Here is a 27,183-nt window from a genome sequence, read left to right on the forward strand (position 1 = left end):
ATTAATTAATTAAAGGATTGACAATGAGAAGAAGAGAGGAGAGCACGAATATCAATCGTGTTTCCCGGAACCGAAGGTAACAGCGCAAACACAAACACTCGTCTCTTCCTCCTCTCTTAGCAATCACAAAAACCAAAAATTCCGATCAGATCTCACCGACATCTGATCGAATTTGCGTGGTTTTTATTATGATAAGCAGATGGAAAGGGAGAGGTTGAATGGTGATGGCAATTGGAATTACAACTACACTAAATTTGGGAATGATTATTATTATTATTACGGTAAGCAAGAGGATGGAGAGGAGGAGGTGGTGGCGGAGGTAGATCCACTCGGTCTAAACTGTAATGGTGTTGGCGGTGGTAAACACAAGAATCATTTTCTAATGACAACCGCCAATTCTTACCCCTTTCCATCGTCATCAACGATTATGACATCGCCAATGTCAACACCTTCTCCGCCACTCCCTGGCGGTGTTGGCTTCATTGAACATCCCGTTTCTAAGTTGGATACTCTTGCCGGCGTCGCCATCAAGTACGGTGTTGAGGTAAATTTCTTTTATTCGTTCATATACATATTGGATTCTGAATGTTACTTAATTTATTTGGGTAATTGCATTGCCGAATGCGATGTCAAAATATCGATAATTGTTAACCTTGTACTGTAGCGGCATAGATTTTACGATTAACATTCTAAGAATAAACATGAATGTACTAGTGAGAATGGAAAATTGCGACTATTTTCTTAAAAATTTCATGAAAACTCGCTATTGTAGTGGTTTACATATTCGTAATTGGAAGATCTTTGGCAATATAGTTTCTCCTTTTATGTTCCATGCATTCAAAATTAGGTTGCCTGAGGAGATTCACTCTGGATACACCAGGGTCATCTATTTGCTGCATTGTCCAATTGTTTTCCTATATTGGGTATTGATTTTCTAGGCATTTGGATGTATGAACTGGTGTTCTCGTGTCACTTTGAAATTCCAAATGCTACTGGGTGCTTTCTTTCTTTCACTTTCTGTGCTTTTTAAATAGATAGTAAGCTGGTTAATGTTCTTTTCTGGTTTCGTGGGTGACATTAGGTGGCTGACATTAAAAAAATGAATGGTCTGGTCACGGATCTACAAATGTTTGCTCTCAAGTCACTCCAGATTCCATTACCTGGAAAGCATCCACCCTCCCCTGGCTTATCAAATGGTTCTAATACCTTTAGGTACTTATTTAATCCTTTTAGACTAATGTTTCTGTTCCAAATTTCTTTGTTCTGATGTAAGAGGAAATATACGAATTAGCTTATGGTGATGAGTGCAAAAAATTGGTGCTTGATACTGGCTGGCGATGGCTAAGGATGATTGATGGTGGCTAGTGGACATTATGTTCTTGTTTCTCTTAAATGCTGTTCCCTTTTAATGTATTTGAAATGTTTTTTGTCATTTAAAGGAATTCATTTTCCTTAGAAGATGTGTGACTCTTGCGTTTTTTATGACCAAGTTCCCTAAACAAGCCAAATCAAAAATGTTTTGTAAGGACATATTTTTTTCACAAAATAAAATTGAGCATTAAGAAGAATTCTTTTCTTCCCTAGCACCACAAATACTATCCATCATCCCCGATGCTACGACCATATATTTTTGCCACAACCACCTCTGTCTCCTTCTAGAACAACTTAATTTTATTAATTTCTGAAACATTATTCAACTCTTGAATTCTCAGCATCAAGATTATTCAGCTGGTAAATTGTATACACTCAATTTGTACATAATCAATTATAGACTTCACTTGATATGAAAATAATGTAGGAATATGAAAATAATGAAGGATATACTCATTATGAAACTACTTCCCAAAGTCTTTGTATGGATAGGACAGCTACTGGATACCTTCTTTGTATCATTTGTTTGGCCATGCATGATATCAGAGGTGATATAATCCTGAGAAACTAGTGAGCACGGATAATAATATACATTTCAGGTGGTGCGACTGATTTGAGTGTCTGGTGATACTTTTATTCTGTGGTTTTTTTGTGATGATAATTAGTTCATTTGGAGTGTTTTTGGGGTGCCGCGGCAATGATAGTATTTAAATACAAGTTAAAATACAGTTGCCTCCAGGCCTATTGCAAATTGTATTTTGTAATATCTGCGTTGGGTTGTGCGATCACAACATTGGCAGGATGGAAAATTTAGTAAAATATCATTACCTTGTCACTTTAGCAAGTAATTACACCTGCCAATATCTGCTGAGAAGTATGTGATGACTGCTTACCAACCTACTTAAACTTTACCTTCTTTATTTCGCTCTAGCTGTTGCACTCCAGATTTCGTTTCCTCCAATATCAGAAGCTCTGTTTTTTGTTTTCAAATGAACCTGTCTTGCACCTAAAAGTTTCCCCTTGCTCTTTCTCAAGCATATCAAGATGAGTACCCTTTTCATTGTGCTACACTGTAGTAGCTTTGCCTATGATGTGCAAGGTGCTATTTATTGTAGCTTCTTTTCTTGTAGTATCTCATGCATTTTTTATTATTAAAATGTACTTCCAGCGGATAAGCCTGTGTGTTTGCTGCAATATTATACATGTTTCTTTGTTACTTTATGTCTAGTTTCTACTGTTGAAAAATAAGCATCTCTACATGACACTATTATTCAATTTTTTAGTGTTGTACTTTTATCTCTCAAGATGATCCACTTTGTTCCTTGCATAAATTGCCTTTTGTTAGATCTCAGCTCCAAAGTGACCATATATATTATATGCTGGAACATTTTTTGCAGACATAATACCTCTCAACAGACCCATTCTGATCTCTTTGATTCATTTCCATCCTTGAGACTTAATTCTTCACAACGGAAGGTTTCTTCAGCCATGAGCTCTTTACAAGGTTATTATGGGCTCAAGTCAGAAACTGAAACAGGGCATTCCCAAGGTTTTGAAATGGCAGACTATAGACAAGGAGATTCTCACTATCTTGAACCATCACCAGCTTCAAATACACCATTGAGCCACCATCGGAAATCCAGGAGCTTAGCTAATGGTTTTAGAGATGAAAATAATGGAGTGGCTGACGACCAGCTTATTGACGAAGAAAGAGAAAGTGACACAGGGAAATGGATAGAGAAATTGCTTAGAAGGCGTCAGAAGTCTGATGCTGACTTTTCTTCCAGATATCCTGAAATGCTTATGAGAGAGGATACTGTTGCAGGTGTAAGTTCAGCTATCACAGGAAAGAGCTTAGCTTTGAGATCCAAAGCAGCAAGTCGAACTGCGTCGCCACTTGATGCTGAAGCAGGTGGTTTGACCCCCGTAGGCATGGGCGATTCTCTTCTGAGTGGTGGATTTTACAGTGTAAGGAAGTCATCAAGCACATCAAGCTTAAATGATCAGGACAACGGCAATTCTTCCATCTGGCCAACGTCCAAGTGGAGTTTGACGTCAGATTTACAAGCCCTTTCAGCTGCAGCCATAGCAAGACCAATCTTTGATGGATTGCCAAAACCAATAACTGGTCGAAGAAACAAAACGGCACTTGATTAGCTATCTCTTATTATAAGAAATCCATTTTTGATTCTGATCTGCATTTTGGCAGGCACTGCATAGCTAGTACACAAAAGGGTAAATAGAAAATAGACTGGAAAAATGTCAAAAGTAACCACCCTAGTTTAATACGAGAGATGTTCCTATATACAGGAAAGTAAAAAAGAAAATTTATTCAATTTGTATAATTTATTCTGGACTGTCCAAGTCCATATTGGAAACGTGGAGGCAATAATGCAGATTAAATAATGCATTGATTGATCTTATATTCCCGTCTTTGACATGTTAGCTGTACTGACCAAGTCAATGTAGATTCCATTTTGTTTGTCCGATACAACAGTCTCGTTTTCTTTCAGAAACGGCTCAATGTCAAAGGTCGTTTTTGCACAAAATATATTTAAAAGAGTAATGCGGCTAGACTTGATGCATTTTCAAATCTATATAAGACTTTAGGGTAAACAATAAAAATCAACTGGGTTTGAATTTTTTAATTTTGGATCATTTATTACGTTTGATAGTTCTTAGATTGATGAAATCTGAAATTCTCATATTTCATAAATCCATGAAATTTCACATTCTTTTATAGTTAAAAAACAAATTAATTAATTTGAAGGGTATTTTAAAATAAAATTAAATGTTTTAAATTCTATAATAAAAAAAAAATACACATGTAGAATATAAGGTGAAATTTCTCAATCGAGACCATAATGAAGTCTGCCAATTGTATGAATTGTAGCTTATTTTCATTGGACCAAACAAAAAAAGTAGACAAATCTAGAACCTCTAGCCAGATTTCATCAAAATTAATAAAAATTACAAATTAATAAAGGTACACAAACAATTAATTTAAACAATAAAATTAATTTACAAATCAAACAAGATTAATTTCATGTTGATCTGTACCGAAAATTTGTCATATTACGAATATAATCATCAGATCCATAGGATTGCAAATTCTACCAAAATTGTTAAAATTTTGATGCAAGAATAAACCAATTCTATAAAATTAACAAAAAAAATTCTAAATAAATATTCATTAATATCAAATATGAAATATATGTTCCACCAAAAAAAAAAAAAAATGAGACATGAATTTAAAAATAAATTTTATAAAATTCGAAGAAATTATCGAAACTGCTTTATATTTGGGTAAATATTAAATGCCAAAGAATTGGATTTATAAGAGTAAAATGTCACAACATGAAATTCTAATTTTGTGAAATTTATTTATTCCCCACAAGATCCAATTAATGCAACCCATCAAAAAGCAAAATTTTACAATTCATTACGACTAATGACAGTCTAATATTCTTAGCTGAGATATTCGTATCTGCTGTAATCTCAAATGAAAATATAGTCTGCACAAAGGAACTTTGTGTAGCAATTGTACAACTAGAAATGTTGACAGTAACAAAAGTAAATCATATACTCGATCTGTAAAATAGTACAGAGAATGCAAGACTATAAATATATGCATAAAGATTTAATAATTTGTAAATTAATTGCTATTTCTTAGGGGGAAAAAAAGAGATGCATCACTTTGTGGAACCAACTTTACTTTCTTTGAGATATTCTTCAAGAAAAGCTAATTTCTATCTAATAAATACAAAATTATGAGCAACGTCTGGTTTGGGAATCCATGACAAATATTTACCTCAACATTTTGCAGAAGTTGTCTGCCAAATAGAAATCTTATTCTTCAATGTTTACCGTGATGAAACACCATGAACTATGACAATTTTTCGCTAGATGTTTTGCCCAAACCTGTGCCAACAAAGCTTGCAGTTATCATCTAATTCCGTGGAAATAATAAAATAAATTATGCAACATCATATAAATTCACAGCTTTTATGTTTAAGCATCACTAGCAACACCCCACCGCCTCCACATGCATTAGTGAGGAACCCAGCTATGGATGGTTCAAAATGAAATAATTAGAGAAAGGAGGGAAGGAGGCTTGTAATGTCAAGTTGCACTTCAATTTTGAGGCAAAGTCTCGTTCAATGAGGCCCCTCCAAAATCACAGAATAACATCTAAAAATTAATTGTTTCCACGAAAATCACTAATTTTACAAGGAGAAAACGGGTGTTGGACAAATGGGAAGGGCTAAGTTCTGAAAATAAAACAAAACGAAAATGCTAGAAATGTTTCTACAATTCATTATGAATAAAGAATATTCAAATTACACCCAAATTAATAGACTTCAAAAGCATCAAGCAAACAGCCACCCTGGAGTACTTTCAAGTCAACTGAAATATTTCAAGAAAGTCAATTAAACTGTTGCCTTTAACCTATCAGAGTCTCTCCATAACAGTCCTTATCCAGGCTATAAATTCAGCTCTGAAGATGGACACTTGTCAGGATTTCAATTTTGAATGTAAAAGACAACTTCCTCATCAATTAATACCAGCAAGAGGAAATGCACACAGAACAACCTACTACAGCAGTGTACATGGAGCCTACAAGAAGTCTTACGAGGAGCCACGACCTGATACATCTACTAAGATTTTAGCTGTACAATATCAGCAACATCTTGCATAGTGTGACATTCTTGTGTTATTTAAACATTCCAACTCTTCTCGCACTTCATACAGTTATTTAACCAATTGCAGCGCTCATACTCTCTTCTCTTTCCGACTAGATATGAAGGATCAAAAAGTATTCTATTTAGGAACAATTCAGCTAATGTTCAGATTTGACAGACAAGATAAAGTAAAAGCTCCTCAGCTATAACGGAATTAATTGCACATCTGAGTTTAATATGTAAATTGTGTGCAGTTCTCAGCATATAAATAAAATTAGCAAGTCATCCCACTCTCTTATGTTGCACAGTAAAAAGCAAATGACAGCTTTCCTTTCACCATCTATAAAATTTCTTCAATAGTCTTCCTCTCCTCCATATCAACCAGTAAATAATTGAAGGGGAAACTCCAAACTCTAGATATTCCAATTTATAATACAAAGAATTCATGAAAAGGAAAGGGCGAAATCAAAGGAGTCCAAATTCAGATATGAAGGGGTAGGGGACCTTGAACAGCTGCAAATGAGCAGTGATGAATAAGCATCAATTGGCAATCAAACTATGTGTTTTCTCATATTAAGGAACAATCATAAGCTGCTCATTTTTTTTTATAAAGTTATTAGCAGAGACATCAACACCTTAATTCAGTCAAATACAAAATAAAATCACTGGCTGGAAAGGAGCTGCCGCAAGACAAAATATTAAAATGTCCAAATTCCCCAAAGCAAGAACATGTCATCTTATAATATCAGGGGCAAAAGACTTGTGCTCTTTACAATTTCAGGTGCAGAAGGCATTCCTTCAGCATTGCAAAGCGAGACAGAATAACATGCAAAAATAATAAAAGGTTCCAGGTCCAGGCATACTAGTTTTTCATGCTTCCAATAATCAGGGTTCTATTCCTGCTATTAACCAAGGTGATGGGTATGTGCTTCTAGCCATGATAGCATAGTTATACCATCTCCTCTCTTCTTATCTTTCCTCCCACTCTAAAAACAAAATAGTAATTAATTAATTACAGAATTTTTTTATTATTTATTTTTATCTTTTTATCTTTTTACGAAGAGGATGTTGCAAGTACAGATGTTTACAGCCAAGCTGCTCGAGTCAATTTCATTGAGGTCGCACATGGCATGGAGCGTTGGAAGTTTTTTGAAACTGCAATTCAACCAACTGTGATGAGTGGCAGTGAGAGTTGGGCAGCAAAGGAAACACGCACAAAAAAAAAAAAAAAAAGATGTCCCAGTATTGATGTGTAACCATATAGGATAGTTTGAAATAAATTTATTTTTTGAGAAGGTAGGAGCAGCAACCTATCAAGAGAAAAAAATGAGAGAAAAATGGTTAAGATGGTTTGGTCATATATGTCATAGACTGCCGGAAACCCCCATAAGGAAAACAGAGCACCTTAAAGTTGACAAGACTAGAAAAAAGTGAAGAACACCCAAGATGACATGAGAAGTTATAAAATAGTGCAAAACCAAGCGAAATGGAAAAAATGGATCCATGTAGCCACCCAAAACTACTTGGGTTTTAGTTGTCATTTTGTTGTTGCAAGGTTGAGCACCTGAGAATCTTTAATTTCATTTAGAACAAGAGTATTAACTGCTTACATATAGCTATTCCTTATAAGAAGGAATGGGAAGGTAGGTAGACAGAAAACATTAGGATTAAAGCCTTCGTGATATAAAGTTTTCTATTTTAGTAGCTTTTATAATATTTCATAAAAGATTCTGTATATAAATATGATGAATGCAAACAGAAAAAAGATTTGAAGGAAGAAACAGTTTTTGGAACATTTAAAAGAAACTTTTTTCCAAAAAATAAACATAAACCTGGAAATTTTTTGAAGCAAAAAGCTAAGGATTTACTCCACGATCAACCAGGAAAACACTGGAAAGAGTCAAATAACATGTAGCTAACATTCAAAAACAGAACATGCTTGTGACAACTAATTCCCATCAATCAGAGGCAAATTCCTGTCTACAAAAGCAAACAGAAAAAATAAGCGAGGTGACTTGGATGAGTTCTTTCCCAACAAAGGTACTGGAGTTAGTGAAGCACTAAGGCTGTAAAGTAGTATCATGCATCTCCAGTCAACTTCAAAAGAAGAACACCTTTTTACCCCCATTTTTTGAGAAACAAAATAATATTTATTTTATTGTAATACATAATGAGCCGTTTCCAGGAAGAACCAAAAGGCAATTCAACTCGCCGTACTAAGTTGTAAATAGGAGAAAAAATAGAATTATTAGGGTATCACATTTTTGGGTTGAAATTGACACAACACAGTTAATAGCGTAAAAAATCCAAACATGTAGCTAACAAGACCTGTCCATTTAGCCTGTTACGTCATGAATAGCCACTTGGCACAATTAGCTAAGTTGTTTTTCAGAAGAAAAAAAAAAAATTATTAAGAAAGAAAGAGATCAATGTACTATAGGATAAGAAAGTCTCCTATAATCCAAAAAATAATTAACAAGAAGATAAATAAAACACAAGCTACAAAAGTAATGCCTTCCAATCGAGTATAACAAAATTCAAAGGGACTCTTTAAAAGCTCTGGAAACACGAGTCAATATAAAACCCAAAAGCAACACATTCACAGCAAACGAATGGACATGCTCTGGTGATTCCTATCCATCAAAGACTGTGCACAATTTAAAAGAACACTGACACCTTCCCTGAACAAAACCTTTTCCACTTTAAACCAACAGAGGTCCCTAATGACTCTAGGCACGCCAGATGCATCTCAAAAATGCAAAAGAGCAATTCTAGATAGCCCAAACCACTTCACGATGCAAAATAGCTGAGAATGATTCTTGCCAGACTCATAACACATAACACAACAATCAGGAGATAAAGCCTTTCTAAGACTCTTTTTTTTTCTTCCAACAAAAGGCCATAGTAATCACCTTTTGGAGAATGGCAGACCAAACAGAAACTTTTATTTTCAGTAGCATTAGCTTTCCAAAGTTGATTGAAACATTGAAATGAATAATCTAGAAAAGAGCAAGGTGGAATCATAAGGATATAAATGAACATATTCTAGTGGAATTCACATACCAAATATTTCTATCTTCACTAAAAGACGATAGTTTTCTTTCAAAACTGATGTGAACAATTGATAAATAAATAAAAACAACTAATTTTCTTTGCAGATGAAAATTTTAAGAAAAGTTTTGGCCTTCTTTTTCATAGCGACAACTAGCATGATGACATGATTCTTACATGTCAAAATCATGTTGGCATGGTCATCAAAGAAAAACAATTAAGGAAATGCCAAACCTCTAATTTTGTTGTTTACTTGTTCATGCACAGAGGAGGATAACTTTCCTCCCAAGAAACACACAACGGGTGGCAAAATGTAGAAAACCTGTCAAATACAAGAGGAATGGTAAAACAATTGCCTAATGCCAAAGAAAGACCTCTAAAAATCAAAATACAGAACGCTGAAAGGAATCAGAGATCCTATCCTTCCCAAAGGAGATGCAACAATAAAAAAAGTATCCATAAAATGTGTTGCATTCTATTCCAACTATTAATGCCACACTTCAAAAGAACTTATCCCCATCTCGTCCTCTCAAAACCTCCAGACTGAATGACAGCAAAATTTTTAACTTTGATGGAAAAACAAGATAGTCACAAAATATTTTTTTTAAAAGAAAAGTAAGAATTATTCTGTGCAAAAAAATTTGCTTCTCTTACTTCAGACATTGACTCTTGTCAAAAATTTTTGAAATAAGGGTAAGAACCTTGGGAATTTAACTCATTTATGAAGGATTACCAGAAATTTAGAAGTTACGTCCCAACGTCAATGACATAATGAGCATTTATGAGTGGGCTCCCTCACTCAGTTTCTTCATCATTCCAACATTCTAACTAGCAGATCTAATTCACCTTTCGTAGGTCATCATTTCCACTTAAAACCAGAAGCAAGGCCAACTCTAGCACTTCATATGTGTTTAGCTGTTGCACATTAACAAGACATTTTAGTTGAAAGAAGAGTTTGATTTTGGAAGTTATCCTTTTTGTAAAACTTGTGAGAAGTACTTTTAGGACATCTAAAATTGATGAACAAGGTTGCACTGTTGGACACAATTCAGTATCTCCTAATAGATATAGTTCACTTGTGAATATATTAAAATAAAAAAAGAAAAGGAAGGAAGATGGTTTTCATAAAAACAAAGTTATTTTAGAAAACTAAAAGCATGTCAAAAACTAGTATTGAAGATCTTAACGAGAAAAAGGTAGCTTCAATTTCATAGATGCACTATGTATGATCCTAGTTATGGCTCCAATGCACATTGGTTCCAAACTTCATAATCCTAATCTTCCTTCATCAATTACAGAGTGAGATAGAACTATAATTTCTGAACAGAAAAGGAGTTTATCTCCTTCATTGGCCCAAAACTAAATTAGCATGAACATAAGATTTCTATTTAAACAAACAGCTTATCATATTAGTATGTCCTGGACACATGCACCCATAGAAAGACAAGGTATACTGTTGGCCCAATGCATTGCAACAATCCATGAACCAAAATGTACCAGCCAGGAAGTCACCACAAGTATATATCATCTCTGTATGCGTCCATACAAAGCCAAATATATCAATTATAATACATCGGCAAAAATATCAGTCCATTATGTATGAGCAAAAAACATGATAAATACTCTATGAATTGACAGTTAAAACTACAGCTTTTACCAAAATAATCTATATATTAGAAAAGGTATAAAAAATAAATAAATAATTCCCTCATGTTTAGCTTTTGATGCCTTAGGTATAAGAATCCTTTGAATCATTATAGGGCTTTGAAGTTTTAGTTATTGTGGCTTTATTACCATTTTGACAATCATTTCTGAACTTACATGAAACCAATTAAATTAACCAATATCAATTAAATAGTTTCCAACAGCCAAATTTAATTTGCCTGATTCAATGTTTATAGCATTTGTAAAATTCAAGGAATAAAAGAGCAGCATCTTATTCTTTTCGCGAGAACTTCCAGATCAGAAAAGCATTTGTACATTACAATTTCTTTCTCCATGATAAAAACTAAAAATAATGTAGCATCTGGATTACTGTGTAGCTAATAATGTTCAAGCATAATTCTCACTTGATGAGACACGTACAAGCATAGTTGTTGCAGTGACTACAAACTAAAACTTATATCTAAAATGGTGCAACAAGATTTCTTCCTCTAGTACAAAAACACTAGGCCATAGGGTATCTTACCCCTAAAGTGATATTTTTACAGGCCAACATAAATGCATAAAGCTTTTTGTCAATCATTTTCTCGATACAACTTGGAAAAAAAAAATTAGAGTTCAAATTTGATTTCAGAGTATATAATTTATTTTATATTGGATTCATTGTCAAAACCAAGCCATTCTACAAGGGATTAAATGGTAAAATAGGTGACAATGTAAGATTTCATTGAATTCATTCTTGTAGGACTATGATCAGTTCACAAAAACCAAATCATTAATGCAACCTTCAAAGAACATAATTCAAGGAACGGATTTCCCTTAACTCCATAACTAGTTATTTTGGTAATCCAATACTTAATATTGCAATGGGTTTGCTCCAACATAAAGAAAACGTTAAATCAAAGACAAAGTAAACCTGGGAAGGAGTAATAATGCAATTTTTCAGGTAATAAAACACAATGTAGTTTGAGTTATGGGTCACAAGACCAACATTAAAATACCTATGATAATAATAGACATAAAATTTCCCACTTCTGTACTTTTGCTGTTCAATTTCATAAAAGCAGCATAGAAAATTAAGTGGTCCATACTCCACAAGCATAATGGAGCAGTGCCAGATGATGAATGAAGATCTAGCCTCATCTTTAAACCATGAACTGCATATAAGGCATTCCCACCACCCAATGAAGTTTCTTTTGCCAACTTCTAAAGATGATCAGAGAAAGTTCCTCTACACTGCATCAGGGAAACTGGAATGCAACATTGAGGATACAATATAAAGGTATCCTTCTGCTTAAGTTAATTGCTCTAAAATAAATGCAAACATGCATACACAACTAACTATACAAATTCAAAAAAAATAATAATAAAATAAAATAAAATTTCATTAGCAACTCGCACTTGATGGAATTTGAACAATAATAAACTGACAAGACACAATTATATTTGTACCTCTGCAAGGAAAAGGGGCAACACTATATCAAAGAAAACAAGACATAGATGATAATGCTTTGAAAGGATTCACAGAATTCACTTCCCAAAATCTCTTATTTGGAACAAAATTTTTTCTCATACAATAATATAACTCATAAGTTTAATTACAGGAGTTGAGAAACAGATGTACTAACCAAGTCAGAAACATGAGCCTACAGTCCGAAGAACATGTTCCCAGGATATTTGTCAGGAAATATTACAATATACACAGTCCTGCCAAGTGCCTCCATAAGGTCTAAACGCAACCTTCAAATGCCAGTTATATCTTGTTCAGAAGTGGACTCGCCTTTTAAGGTGTATTATAATGTGAATTCATAAATTGTGTTCCCACCCATTGCACTGACCAAAACAATATATAGATTGATCACGAATTAGACTGATGTTAAATATACTCTCACAGATGGACACTAGTGCTTAGTTCTACAAAACAGTAAAGTATGGACATCCTTAGTGTTAGACTATATGGGGGAGGGAAGACTTGAACTTCAGTTTGTCAAACCATCCAATATTTAGCTTTCTTCGACTATGCCATAGCAAAGAATTTGCACTAAATTGTCAAATATAGAACATTTGAACATCAGTTAAATGACCTTTTAATTCATTTAAATTTTTCCACAGCAAAGATTTAGCCAAATACCATCAGTTAAATTATCAAAATTAGCTGCTATGCTGATGCCATAGCAAAGAAAAGTTAGCCAAGTACCCTGTCATATAATACATTGACATTCAAGGAAGAAAGGGTAATTCCATGCCAGTTAGTGCAAAGAAGTTCAATTAACCGCAATCACTTTCGTATCATTTTTTGCTGATGTTGTACAAATTGTACTCGCAAGCACACATCATGTCAATTACATTACACCATACTAAAGAATGATAGCAGTAGCACATTAACATTTTGGTTCTTTGAAACAAAATTTTATTATCACTAAACTATAAGGTACATCCCTAAATTTTTCCAGCATTTAAAAGCCCAATATTTACAAGGTCAATTACATCATGGAAGCCACCAGCTTCAAGTCACATTCTTAAAAGGAATATGGAACCTTCTTTATCTTGAAAGGATCAACAACTTTCTCAGAAGTTCAGTTGGCTCAAAAAAAAAAAAATGACAAGGAAAGAAAAACATACTTAAGCTTTATTTTTAAGCTGGTCTCCAGCAATTAAGAGCGGACATATCCGGTCTACATGGCAATACATGTGAAACACCATGACCTGAAGAGAGAAAAAAAAGGTTAGATTGGAGTATAACTATCAAATAGTATATCATAACATTTTAGCAAAAAATGAGGCAGATTTTTATTGAGCTGGGTCACCTGGGATTGGGGCTCCAGCTGGTAAATTGTTAGCAGAGGAAAGCTGAAAACCCATATTATTAACAGGTGGTCTTTCAATGGGTGGCCGAAAATAACCTGCCAGGGAAATTTTGAATAGCATTATTCTACCAAATAGCATTATTCTACCAAATAACAAACATGGCAACAAAAGAGAAAAAAAAAAAAAAAAAAAAAAAAAAAAAAAAAAAAAAAAAAAAAAAAAAAAGAGAAGAAATAATATAATATAAAGAGAAAAACTTCCAACTCCTGGACGAAGTATTGATGCAAACAATTAAAGAAACCATATGGAATTACATAAATTATTTTGACAGGTTAAAGTTCAAAGTAGAGTAATTGGAGTATTTTTTTTTTTTTAATGATATGGAGAAATTTATTAATTTTACAAATTTTCAAGAATCATATTAACCAAGAAATGCAGTTTAATCAGTCAAGGCAGGATCCAGGAATGTAACTTTGCATGTAGCTGTTAAAAGGACAAGTGCATACCGTCCTGCCCAAAAGAAGGACCAGCATGTGAAGGATTTCTTCCGCTCATCCATGCACCATGCTGATTATCCGTGTTAAATTCAGTTGAGGGCATCCTCCAAGCTTCATCTCCAACAAATTGCCTTCGTCCATCAGGATGAGACGGCAATGGATATGCACAGGGATATGAATGCTGAGGATGCTGCTGAATTGCAGGCTTTGCAAAAGAAAAATGACCAGAGGCTTGCGGTAAGTTCGGGTGCAAAGGTCTCTGTGCAAAAGGTGCACTACCTGGCTGAAAATGTGGGTTTTGTTGAGAAGCTTGGGGTTTTAAATATAGGTCCTTATGTCCATATTCCAATTGCCTAGATGTATTATATCCTGAAGGTTGAGAACTGCAAACTGCTGTAGGTGTGAAGCAAGGTGACTGCTGTGGATACAACTCACTCTTTACAACAACATCCATATGATTCCCATGAGTATTTCCAGACATTTGTGTGAGTTGGTTACCCTGCAAACACAGGAGAGAGGTCATAATAAACACATGCAACATACTGGATTTTTTAGAAGGTGAAAAGAGGGGAAGGGGGCCCAAAAAAAAGAGAAGAAAAACAAAAGAAAGAAAGAGTAAAAAGTCATACACTGGCTGTGCTGCAATATTCATGAGGAACAGCTGGTGGGTATGCCAACTGTGGTGATGACTGTAGTGTTGACACAGATGGTAGAATTGGTTGAGATACCAAGGAAGGTTGGGTTGGCACTGACCGTTGAAGTACCAGTGACTGAAGAGGGCCTGCAGGGGGTACAGGAGGAGGAGGTGGCTGTGATGGAAGAGGTGGTGGTGGCGGCGGTGGTGATGGAGATGTTGGCGGTGGAGGTGGGGGTGGAGGTGGGGGTGACGAAGGTAAAGGTGGTGGTGGAGGAGGAGAATCAGGAGGCAGTGGAGGAGAACCCTCTGGTAGTGGAGGCAGCACAACAGAATTGTCAATTACAGGTTCCAGTACTCCATCTGAGCAATGTTGCTGTGCATCCACTTCAAAAGGACCACTCGTAAAAGGCCTTTCATCCTTCTGGTTTCCAGAGACATCTTCCATTTCAAGCTCACCATCCACATCCTCTAAAATGCAATGCCGCCTGTCATTTGGAGTAATAACACATGTTTCTGACTCTCCTAAAGTACGAGTGGCCTCTGCTAGTGATGATATGTCACCATCTTCCTTCGGTGAACTGCTTGGAAGGTCCTCCTCCTCATCTTCATCTTCAAATACATTAGAAGATAAAAAGCCAGGCAGCTGAAATGTAGCATTGCTGGTACAAGAGCCAAGAAAATAACAGATAGATCAATGAATCAGAGATGTAACATTAATAGCACAAAAAGAATTGAGGGAAAAAGTTGCAAAATGCATCAAGAAATTTCTGATATTGTCTAAAACAAAGCTCAGCACAGACAAACAAAATGCATAGGTGACGAGTGGAAGCAGAGAACCCTATACAAATGCAAATAGCAAAACTATCCAGAATCCGAGAACCCTATACAAATTTTGCATAGATCAAAAACAATACATTTCCAAACAATGTAGAGATTAGAGTTTAACAGAGTAACAAAATATATATATAAAGGAAATTACACACTTGCACCCAAGGCAGTGTTTTCTCTAATTGAACTTTGACAATGGCGATTCCTTTTCCCAATAACAGTGTATAAATGTAAAATTTGATGGATTCTCACTTGCATTTTTTAACTAAGCCTGTGTTTGCAAAGGAATAAAAATAAATGAGGAAGACAAGTGGAAGCACTGAAATAATCACCAAAAAAAAAAAAAAAATTGCCAAAGACGTTAGGTTAAAACTCATAATTTGCAGCAGAGCAAAGCATACAAGCAAAAGTATAGTAGCAATGTGAGGACAAAGCAATATTAATTACTCTTACAATCATGGATGAAAAAAACATGAGATGGCAAAATATAAAATCAAATCAAGGAGAATTTACACCTTAAAAATGCCACGAAGAAGACTTCATTTAAATCCCATAAGTCTAAAGGAAACGCCCATCTAATCCTCATTGATGCCCAACATACTAACACAGAAATAAGTGTTTCCAATATCACTACCCAGTATCACTTTTGAAACTTCTGCTACAAATGAGGTATGCTAACATTACATAATCGTATCTCTTTTGAAATATCAATTTATGACTTCGTACAAAAGTAAATTGACGCAGGGGGAAAATGTAGGGCTGTCAATTTTCAACAAGTAAGCTAGAATAGGGTTGATTGTAGATGGAACAGTAATCAGTAATTAGGTATATAACCTTTGAATTAAAATTATGAGGAAAATAAGATGATTTACAATGCTACTAGTGCTGTCTACTTATAGTGATAAATCCTAACTAGACTAGGAATCCTAATTAAAGAAAGAATTAGAACTCTACTCCTATTCAATGATAAAATAGTAAATCCTAATCAAATAAGGAAACGGAAAACTAATGCAAATCTGAAATAAAACAGTAAATTAAATAAAATCCTAGCTGTGCTAAGAATCCAATTAGGACTAAGATTGCTCATGCATCATTCTCCCCGGGTTTGAAAAAGACTCGGCTCCGACGAGTAAGCCTTGATATATTCTGCATATATGGCTAGATCAACTTGCTTTAGCTCTTCATCAGAAATCCATGTACTTTCACTTGCAGGTTTTCCAAAACACTTAACTAAAAATCGTCTATATTGGTTGTCACGCCTAGAACGAGCTTCCTTGACATCCAACACTTCCTCACTCCATCAAATCCATGAAAAGGATACAAGTCTGAAACATTAAAAATTGGGCTGATTTGTAAATCAGATGGAAGATCAATTACATAGGCATTGGAACTGATCTTCTTCAACACCTTACAAGGTCCAAACCTTCTAGATTTCAGCTTATGATAAGTTCCTTTAGGGAAACCTTCTTGTCTTAAGTGGACGAGAACCCGATCGCCTTCTTCAAATTCTTGTACGCGCCGATGCTGGTTGGCTGTATAGGCATATGATGCATTGCTGTCTTTTAAGGCAGCTTTCACCTCTATATGAATTTTCCTGATGTGATCAGCAAACAATTCCCCTTCAGCACTTACTCTAGCCTCTTGGGGCAAGAGCACCAAATCGAGTACATTCTGAGGTTTAAGTCCATAAGCAGCCTCAAAAGGAGTCTTCTTATTACTTCGATTGACTGAGTTGTTATATGTGAATTCAGCTTGGGGAATAACTAGATCCCATGTCTTTGTACTGCTCCCAACGAGACATCTTAATAGATTTCCCAAACTACGATTGACAACTTCCGTCTGACCGTCTGTTTGCGGATGGCAAGCACTGGAATATTTCAATTCAGTTTCAAATTTTCTCCATAAAGTCCTCCAAAAGTGCCCCATAAACTTTACATCTCTATCGGAAACAATAGAAGTTGGAACACCATGTAGTCTCACAATCTCTTGAAAAAATAACTCAGCAATGTGAACTGCATTAGAAGTCTTGAAACATGGGATAAAATGAGCCATTTTAGAGAAACGATCCACTACAACAAATATAGAATCAAATCCCTTTCCTGTCTTTGGAAGTCCCAAAACAAAATCCATACTCAAGTGAACCCAAGGTGCATCTAGCTCGGGTAAAGGAGTATATAATCCTATATTTTGCGCGCTCCTCTTTCCGAGTAAATAGGCTAGACATCGTTCCACCAATTTTCTCACATCTTTTTCCATCTATGGCCAATAATAACGGTCGGAAACAATCGCAAAAGTCTTGTCTCTACCAAAGTGTCCTCCCAAACCATTTCCAAGAAGTTCTCTAATGATTTGTTCCCTTAAAGATCCTTCAGGAATGCATAGCTCATTGCCTTTGAATAAATAACCATCTTGCAATCGGTATGGCAGACTTTCAGCTTCTAAAGAATGCAGTAAATCAGCCTTCATCTTGCCAAAACATGAATCTGAATCATACTGGTTTTTCAGTTCTTCAAAACCAGTAATTTGAGTGCTCAAAATTGACAAAATTAGGGATCTTCTACTCAATGCATCAGCCACAATATTAGATTGACCAGATTTATACTTTAGTGAGAAATTAAATTCATCAAGGAAAGAACTCCACTTAGCATGTCGATTGTTGAGTTTATTCTGAGATTTTAGATGCCTCAAGGCCTGATGATCAGAAAAAACCACAAACTCACGATAAGCTAAGTAATGTTGCCAATATCGAATAGCTCTTACCAAGGCATATAACTCTAGATCATAAGTTGAGTAACGCTTCTTAGCTTCAGACAACTTTTCACTAAAAAACTCAAGAGGTCTGCCCTCTTGGCTGAGAACAGCTCCAATCCCTTCATGTGAAGCATCACATTCGACAATAAATAATTTCTCAAAATCTGGAAGTGCAAGAATAGGTGCTCTAGTCATCAAAAACTTGATTCTTTCAAATGCCTTTTGTGCAGAATTTGTACACTCAAACTTTCCTTCTTTCATAGATTCAATTATAGGACTCATAATTGAACTGAAATTTTGGATAAATCTCCTATAGAAAGAGGCCAAACCATGAAAGCTTCTAACTTCTTTGATGGATTGGGGTGCTAGCCATTCGGTAATTGCACGAACCTTTTCTGGATCTGGTTTTAATCCTTCAGCAAACACAATATATCCCAAGAATACCACTTCTAGCTGCAGGAAACTGCATTTTTTTAGGTTTATGTGCAGCTGCTCTTGACAAAGCACTTCTAACACTTGTCGCAAGTGTTTTAAATGATCTTCCTCGGTGCGGCTATAAATCAAAATGTCATCAAAATATACCACAACAAAAGAATTCAAGAAAGGTTTGAGTACATCTGTCATGACTCTCATGAATGTACTTGGTGCATTAGAAAGGCCAAATGACATTACTAACCATTCAAATAACCCATCCGGTGTCTTGAAAGCTGTTTTCTATTCATCACCATGCCTCATTCTAATTTGGTGATATCCAGTTTTCAACTCAATTTTGGAGAACACTTTAGAACCCGCTAGTTGATCAAGCATATCCTCCAATCTTGGTATTGGAAAGCGATATTTGATTGTAATCTTGTTTATAGCACGACTATCTACACACATTCTCCAAGAACCATCTTTCTTTGGTGTTAATAAGGCTGGGCAGGCACATGGACTTTTACTTTCACGTACCAGACCTTTTTCCAATAATTCCTTAACCTGTCTTTCTATTTCAGCCCGCTGTAAAGGAGGCATTTGGTATGCAGGCAGATTTGGTAAAGCTGCTCCTGGTACCAAATCAATAGCATGTTGGATGCTTCTTAATGGTGGCAAGCTTTTCGGTACATCTTCACTATCAGCTCCTTGAATTCCTGCAATAATCGTTGAATTTCAAAGGAATATTCAACTGATTTTCAACCTGGTCAGCCCCTATTAGTTTGCTCACTAAGGCATACGTGACTCCCACCTCACTATGCGCAGCTGCAAATTCTTGAACACTTACAAGCCCATTTAATTTACTAATTGCAGCTCCTTTATTTGCTATTTGCCTTGTTTCTTCCTTGAGAGGATGCAAAGTGTACTTCTTGTTGTCCTTGTAGAACGAATAAGTATTAGGCCTTGTCTTGTGGTCCATATCATGATCATACAACCAAGGTCGTCCCACTAGAATATGCCCAACATCCATTGGAACTACATCACATAGTGCTTCATCTGCCAAGTCATCTCCCATTGTGAATTGCACTAAGCATTGAGATGTTACTGGTATCTCGTGTCCTTTCTTCAAGCAACCTACTTTGTATGGATGAGGATGTTTTGTTGTAGGAAGCTTTAATTTTTCTACAGCCTCCTTTGATAATATATTTTCCATACTTCCTCCATCAATGACTAAATTACACACTTTGCCTTCACAAATAACACGGGTACGGGAAATGCTACGCCTCCTCCAATCTTCTTTTCCTTCTTTGTTCATGGCTGTCATGACTGTTCAAACAACTAAAGACTCACCTTGAGCTGGGTGAACATCAATTTCTTCTACTTCCTCATCATATTCATCAAAAATAGGGCCTTGGTCTTCATCATACTCAGCTAAATTCACCCTCCTTTGTGGACAGATGAATGAAGTATGTCCCTTTCCTCCACAAGTAAAACAACGAACTTGAGAATTGTTGCCTCTCCTTATAGACGAATCAGAATTGTTTTGTCCACCATAAGGTACTATACCTTTCCCTTTACCGTTCCCATCAACACGGGCTGTCTCTTCATTGTATTTATTAGTAGCGGCAGCCTCTTTCCCGCTTCGTTAAGTTGTTTGAATCCCTCTTGCAGGTCCGAAATTATTTTGCAAATTGCTTCTGTTTATGGGCCTTCTAGCACCGTAACGAGAAACTCGCTTTTCAGCTGCTAAGGCATATTGGCGAGCATCTTCAAGATTGTGCAATCGGACCATTTCATCTCTAAGGGACTGATTCAAACCAGCAAGGTAGCGAGAGGGAATTTGTTCATTACTTTCAGATATTCCAACTTGAATGGACAAATTATTAAATTCTGCAGTGTACTCTTCAACAAACATGCTATTTTGTTTCAAGCAATGGAACCTTTCATATAGTTCCATTGCGTAATCAGCTACTAAAAATTGCTTCCTTAGCTTAGTTTTCATGTGCTCCCACGTGCTGATTTTAAGCTTTCCTTGTCGTGCACGCTGCTCCTCAACTCTCTTCCACCATTGAAGTGCAGTACTCTTTAATTTAAGCTTTACAAAAAGCACTTTTCGGGTTTCAACCATTGGTTTCCATTCAAAATAATTTTCTAAACTAGTTTCCCAATCTAAATAGTCTTCGGCATGCGATTTCCCATGAAAATCAGCGACTTCAATTTTAACTCCTCCACTATTTAAATCAAGGGCATGAAGTGAACGCTCTTCCAATCTGCCTCGTGCTGCTGGGTTTGCAGGTCCAGCTTCATGAAAGGGGTTTACGTCCTCGACTTCCTCTTCGCTCTCAAGAGCTTCTTGAAAATCAAGGTTTTGATGGTTGCCTTCCGGAGTCTCCATTCAGGCTTCCATGGGTTCCTGACGCTGCAAGGCTTGTACAGCCCGGGTCAAATCCTCAATCATTCGCCATATCTCAGCTATTTCATCTTGTTGGGGCTGATTACCTCTGCCTCTGCCTCTGCCTCTGCCTCTGCCTCTTCCAACCATGGTTTAATTCAGACAAAAAAAAAAGAATTCTAGCATCTGTTTTTGTGCTCTGATACCAGTTGATGCAGGGGGATGATGTAGGGTTGTCAGTTTTCAACAAGTAAGCTAGAATAGGGTTGATTGTAGGTGGAACAGTAATCAGTAATTAGGTATATAACCTTTGAATTAAAATTATGAGGAAAATAAGATGATTTACAATGCTACTAGTGCTGTCTATTTATAGTGATAAATCCTAACTAGACTAGGAATCCTAATTAAAGAAAGAATTAAAACTCTACTCCTATTCAATGATAAAATAGTAAATCCTAATCAAATAAGGAAATGGAAAACTAATGCAAATCTGAAATAAAACAATAAATTAAATAAAATCCTAGTTGTGCTAGGAATCCAATTAGGACTAGGATTGCTCCTGCATCATAAATACAGGCTAGAACAGAGTTTAGATATTGAGCAGTGTAACATTTGCATGTGCTTGCACACCAAAAAACAGTATTGCATTCTAGAATATAAAATCACATAGATGATAGATGTGCCAACGCTTTTTTCAATCAACCTTGTGATGTTTAGCCCATCAGGTCAAGAAACCACATTCAGAATCCTATAATGTTTTATTAAAAGGAAGTTAAAATAAAGGATTTTCAAATTTTTGATCTGAATGAAACTCTCTTATATCATGTGATCTACAATACACTCCATGAGGATGCAAGAATCCATTCTAACAGAAAGATGATGAAGAAAACAATCATGGAACACTGCCTGAATCATTTTCCCAGCAACTTATGAAAGCATTTATATTCTAATCTCAAGTGGTTTTCCCTCATTTTAAAAAATAAGCATCTCATCTTTAAAATGAAAGAGTACCAATAACTTTAATTGCAAAGGCATTACCATAAGGTTCTTTAACTACTTATGCCCGCATGTCCTCAACATCATGCACAACGTAGATATAGTTTTAGCTTTGATATGTAAGAATATAAAGCGCCAAACTTTACGTTCTTTTATATCTGCATTCAACTAACTTCCCAAGACAAAAACATTTAAAAGGACAAAGTGGTTTCCAAGATGAAATAATGTCATCACGAGACTTCGACTTAATAGTAAATAATATTAATAAAAATGAAAAAGCAACACAGACCTGCCATATTCATCAACAAGCATGCCTTCCATTTCTCTGATAGGGTCATCTACAGCTCGCTCAGCTCGAGATGGACGTCTAAGGGAAAATCCAGCCGACGAATCATCATTTGAAACTCCAATATCATCCATATAGCGCCTCAAAACAGATTCAGGTAAAATTTTCCTCTCAAGCCACAAACGTAGAACCTGGTGAAGATGATGGATCTATTTATACCTTCAATGTAAAATATAAAGCAGTTTCTGCAAATACAGAGAGGAAACAGATTTTGCCTTGAGACACTGACGGCGGTTTTCACGAGCACCAGCCCCTGGAGGAGCAGCAGCACTAAGAAGACGTGGCAATGCTGCTTGAACTGTTGGAACGTATGAAGCCCCAGCAATCCCTGAAGACATATTACATAAAAAATTATAGCCGCAATCAAAGAAACACAAGGATTAACTTGGAGATGCAAATTTTGAAAGAACAATGGCTAGGCAGGAGAAAGCAACCTTTTTGATTATGTGAACACTGGGTGATCGAATCAACAAGAAAGAAGAGGTCAACCTTACGATGGAAACTGGGCTCACTTTCCAATTTTCGAATTAGAAGTTCCACAACCTGCACAATCAATTTGCTTAAATTGAAGTCTATCAACATCAATATGACACTGTAACTTCATTTCTGTATCAATATGAATATGACAACCATGTCAGTTCCTTTCTGTATCTATCAATTCCCATCACAAATTTCCAACTTAAACTAGATTATCGATTCAAGGTATATGTGAAAACTCTCTATTATTAATGATTTTCAAAAGTTAAATAAATGAAGGAGTTAGTACATAACGGAGAAGATAGAAATGCTTTATCTCAAATTCAGACTTGAAGGGATATTCCTATCTTTAACAAAGTGCCAATCCACAAAAAGGAGATTTATACCAGGGACTGGTTACACTTAAAGAATCAAATGCATCCATTCAATATGTACATTTGCTTGTGTTCATAAGTCAGCACTTAAGAGATGTGAAAGTCCACAGGATGATAAAAAATCGTATTACTTAACTAACCACCTATGCTGGATAATATGGATCAACTTCAAAATTTTGGTGATCTCATCATTCAGTCTCAATTAAACCATTCTAACCATGATAAAATCTAGAGTGCACCATATCAATCTGGAAAGCACCAAATTAATACATTTTTTCTTAGTAAATTTTAAAATGTTCGGGCCATTGCAAGTCTCCACCACTGAGACACTACGATATCAACAAGGGAAGCTCCATGAAAAGTATCTCAAACACAGGCAGCTTCAGGTTACCAATTAATGCATTGTTTTCATAGCAAATCTCAAAACGTGAGGGCCATTGCAAGTTTCAACCACTGAGACATTATGACATTAAGAAGGGCAGCCCAGTGAATAGTACCTCAGAACAAGCAGCTTCAGGTTTCTAGCAGGAAAGTTTTTATTGTGGTGGAGTCCTTGAATAGATTACAAGTAATTTTGAAAATGAACCAAAATTTTGTTGAAACGTCATTCCTAACTAGGTTTTGGAAAATCACCATGACGTTATCACTTTCGCTCTTGACTTTATCCTAAAATACCTATGTCAGATAAGAATACATGAATATAATATGATGCTTCAAATAAGTAGAGAATTTATAAATACATCTAAAAATTTATTTCCACTCCCATGGATCAGCAGTAAAGAAAATCCAGCAAAGGAATAAAATTCATAATAATTAAAAAACCATGAAATATAAAGAATTATGTAACCGCTAACAATTTCTTTTGAAATAGTGATACGAGGAAATTGAATGTACAACCTCCTCATCAGACAAGAGATGTTACAACCAATTAGAACATACCTCAGGTATGGCAACACATTAACAATCAACCATTTTCATTTTGCAAGAGAATCAATGACAAACAATAAAGAACAGAAAACATGTAGTTAACCTACCTCATTGGCGATGCCGTACTTGGCACAGTCAATTGCAAGACGAGTTGCACGCCCAATACTTTCTTTCGTTCTCGATAAAGTCTCTATCATGCCTTCAAAAGCATCACGGGAAACAGCAGCCTCAGTACCACCACTCAGTGAGCCTCCAGCAGCCCTGTGTCCAGAACTCACTCTTTGCTCCTCAATTTCTTCAGCATCTACTTGGTCGTGTGAAGCTGATTGACGAACATGAGTAGATGGAGAAACTAGATTTACACGATGATAAAAGGCCTGGGAATCCGTCTGTAACATGGTACTGGTGCCAGGTAAAAATGGTTGGACTGGTGATGGGCTGGGACTCCTTCCCTGAGGATCATTAATGGAAAAAAATGAAGAACCAGGGTTCCCAAGAGAGAAATGTTGCGAGTGAGCTTCACGCCTCTTTGCTTGAGCAGCTGCAATGAGATGCTTCATGGACATAACCGATTCTGGAGTTCTGGTATCAACTAAAGAACTGCCTCTATCTTCCATACCACCTTCCAGTCTGTAATTAAGTAAGAACATAAAATATAGTCATTGATAGAACAAATAACAAATATATGATAGAATCAAAAAAATACAAGCATTTCACCAGGCAAAGGATTATACTCTGTTGAAGTTTCTGTTAAAACAATAGGGTCACTCGTCCTTGGCTTTGGAGTACTTTTGGGTCTTTCTCCAGATACAAATGCTCGATTTCTTTGACTTACCACATGATTTTGGGAGGCATTAAAACTATCAGAAACCAGAACCGAAGTTTTACCAGACCCAGTCTGGACCCTTTTCTGAGTAACACCACTAGGACCTTTAACTAAAGGTTTAGCAGGTTTGATGACAGGATATGGATGGGGAGACTTCTTGGGGGAAGTCACCAATGATTTGCTGTCCTTAGACAATAACTGATAAGCTTCTGATTTCCCAGGACTAAGAAAGTCATGAGCATCAGGACTCTTCACACTTTTCAGTGGGCTAGGTGAAAGAGAATCATTATGAAATTGTGAAGATAATCCCTTTGAACTGCTATGCTCAACTTTGGTAGAATCTTCAACACTGGGCTGAATATTAATAGAACTTAGATGCTGTTGATTAAGAGAACTTCCAATGTTAGAATCATTTCTTGAAGAAGTATTAGAAACAGCTGAAGGCGCTCTAATACTTTTGTTGGATACTCCAAGAACTGGAGTTTTAGGCTCTTCATCTTCATCATCATCATCATAAAGGCAAACAGCTCTCCGTCTTTTAGGCAATTGATTAACCAGAACTCTAGAATTGTTAGAAGCAGAATCGGTCTTCAGATCTAGAGAATTTTTTTCAGTTTTATCATTGGAATTGATTATAGGAGAGTCAGACATTGCCTCCAATGCACGCCTACGACGTTTTGATACAGGCAGCACAGCTTCATCATTGGAAACATCAGATTTAACTTTAACTTGGGCAGGAACATCAGATCTAGCTTTACCCACTTGGGTAGATGCATTAGATTTAACTTTGCTTGCTGGAGGAGAAGCATCAGATTTAGCTTTACCCACTTGGCTGGAGACATCATTTTTAAGTTTGCCAGTTTGGGATAGAATATCAATTTTAAGTTTCCCTGTCTGAGCAGAACCCTCAGATTTCACTTTTCCTCTTTGGGCTCTTAACGCCAAAAGAATTTCTCTTCTCTCATTGAATGTGGACTGTTTGAATGGATTAGATCTCGGAGAATCAGTCTTCAGGTTTTTTAATTTAGATTCACTGCCCAAATCCTCACCTTCACCTACATTCTTTGATTTCTTTCCAGGATGTAGAGATTCAATTGTTTTTTCAAGCCCAGATTGGGGCCTCTTTTTCTTGTCAACGGTATCACCTGAGCTATTGGACACATTCTCATGCGTTCTATCAAGCACCATAGCTTTTTTTTTGCCTTTTTCTAGTTCTTTTGCTTTTTTTCCAGTTCTAACCAAAGAATCTGACTTAACAGCATCTGGAGAAAAATCCACTATAGTGCCACCAGAAGCATTATTTTCTTTTCCTCCACCTTTCATTTTTTCATTACTACCAGGGAAGGCATAGCGACTGCTTTTACAAACTTCATTATCAATTTCAGTTCTCCTCTTTGATTCAGTAGTCATATTCTTAGACTTATGCCCATTCGCCCGTGCTCTCTCACCATTTCCATGGTTCTTTGTGCAACTAAGATCTTCATTTACATCATCAGAAACTTCATCCTTTACAGAGGAAGGATTGTCAGAACAGGGTTTACATAATACCAACTGTGGTGATTCACCATTGGACATCTTAGCTTCCTCCTCAGGGGACATAACTGGGGACGAACTGTCTTTCACATTACATGATATAGAAGGCTTTACATCTTCATACTCAGTCTGGCCCTGTCTCTGTGAACATTGCTTTAAATTAGAATTAAAATCACCTTCTTCATCCCATGTTTCTCCATTTGATCCAGCTGTGCCCGTCCCATCATTTAAATCACCCTCTATACCATCTCCTATCCCATCAGTAGATGGAGCCTCACCACCAAATGCTAGTCTATCAGTATCATCTAGCAACCCACTTGATTTTTCCTTCTGTAATTCTTGAAATGCTGTACAGATTTCCTTCACAGCTTGGGCAAAATACTTCGTCTTACCTTGGCATCGAGCTGACAATTTATTCATTAATTCACTAGTAAACACCTGAATATCAGCAGGTGCAACAAAAGCTCTGCAGCAGAACAAAAGCTAAGTAATGAGGAATAGACTCTAACCTTCCATCAAGTAATGTACTATGGCAGGACTAAACTAGTATATTTTCCCCCATGATGTTTCAACTTCTTTTTTAAAAATTTTCGTTTAGCTAGTATAAATTTACG

The 27,183-nt window shown here is 36.1% G+C and overlaps 2 protein-coding genes across 14 annotated transcripts; one reads left to right on the plus strand and one right to left on the minus strand.

The window, feature by feature from the left end:
• LOC105628931 (Peptidoglycan-binding LysM domain-containing protein) lies at positions 1-3,794 on the plus strand. The gene is made up of 3 exons (XM_012210423.4): positions 1-544; positions 1,082-1,212; positions 2,769-3,794. Exons 1-3 carry the CDS (start codon positions 200-202, stop codon positions 3,526-3,528), a joined length of 1,236 nt encoding a protein of 411 aa, XP_012065813.1. The 5' UTR covers positions 1-199; the 3' UTR covers positions 3,529-3,794.
• Positions 1,654-27,035, minus strand: HUA2 (Tudor/PWWP/MBT domain-containing protein; the record flags this gene model as incomplete). 13 transcript variants are annotated; one of them, XR_016322094.1, is given in 13 exon segments in its annotated part: positions 1,654-3,496; positions 5,183-5,292; positions 9,339-9,426; positions 12,395-12,599; positions 13,389-13,472; positions 13,574-13,669; positions 14,081-14,570; positions 14,701-15,367; positions 22,376-22,563; positions 22,648-22,760; positions 22,867-22,975; positions 24,318-24,840; positions 24,945-27,035. XR_016322094.1 is itself a non-coding variant. In XM_089724933.1 (10 exon segments), coding segments are annotated over 9 exon segments (4,348 nt in total), but the record flags the coding sequence as incomplete, so codon positions are not given.
• Positions 27,036-27,183: the final 148 nt, after the last annotated feature.

The sequence above is a fragment of the Jatropha curcas genome, chromosome 1, assembly GCF_041381405.1.
Source record: "Jatropha curcas cultivar XTBG-Jc1 chromosome 1, XTBG_Jcur_1.0, whole genome shotgun sequence".
In the NCBI taxonomy this organism is placed as follows: Eukaryota; Viridiplantae; Streptophyta; class Magnoliopsida; order Malpighiales; family Euphorbiaceae; genus Jatropha; species Jatropha curcas.

Excerpts from the sequence above, each read along its gene's own strand:
- LOC105628931 (XM_012210423.4), top strand. The coding sequence starts at position 200 with ATGGAAAGGGAGAGGTTGAATGGTGATGGCAATTGGAATTACAACTAC. Across the intron at positions 545-1,081 it reads CCATCAAGTACGGTGTTGAG|GTGGCTGACATTAAAAAAAT; the intron begins GTAAATTTCTTT and ends GGGTGACATTAG. Across the intron at positions 1,213-2,768 it reads AATGGTTCTAATACCTTTAG|ACATAATACCTCTCAACAGA; the intron begins GTACTTATTTAA and ends CATTTTTTGCAG.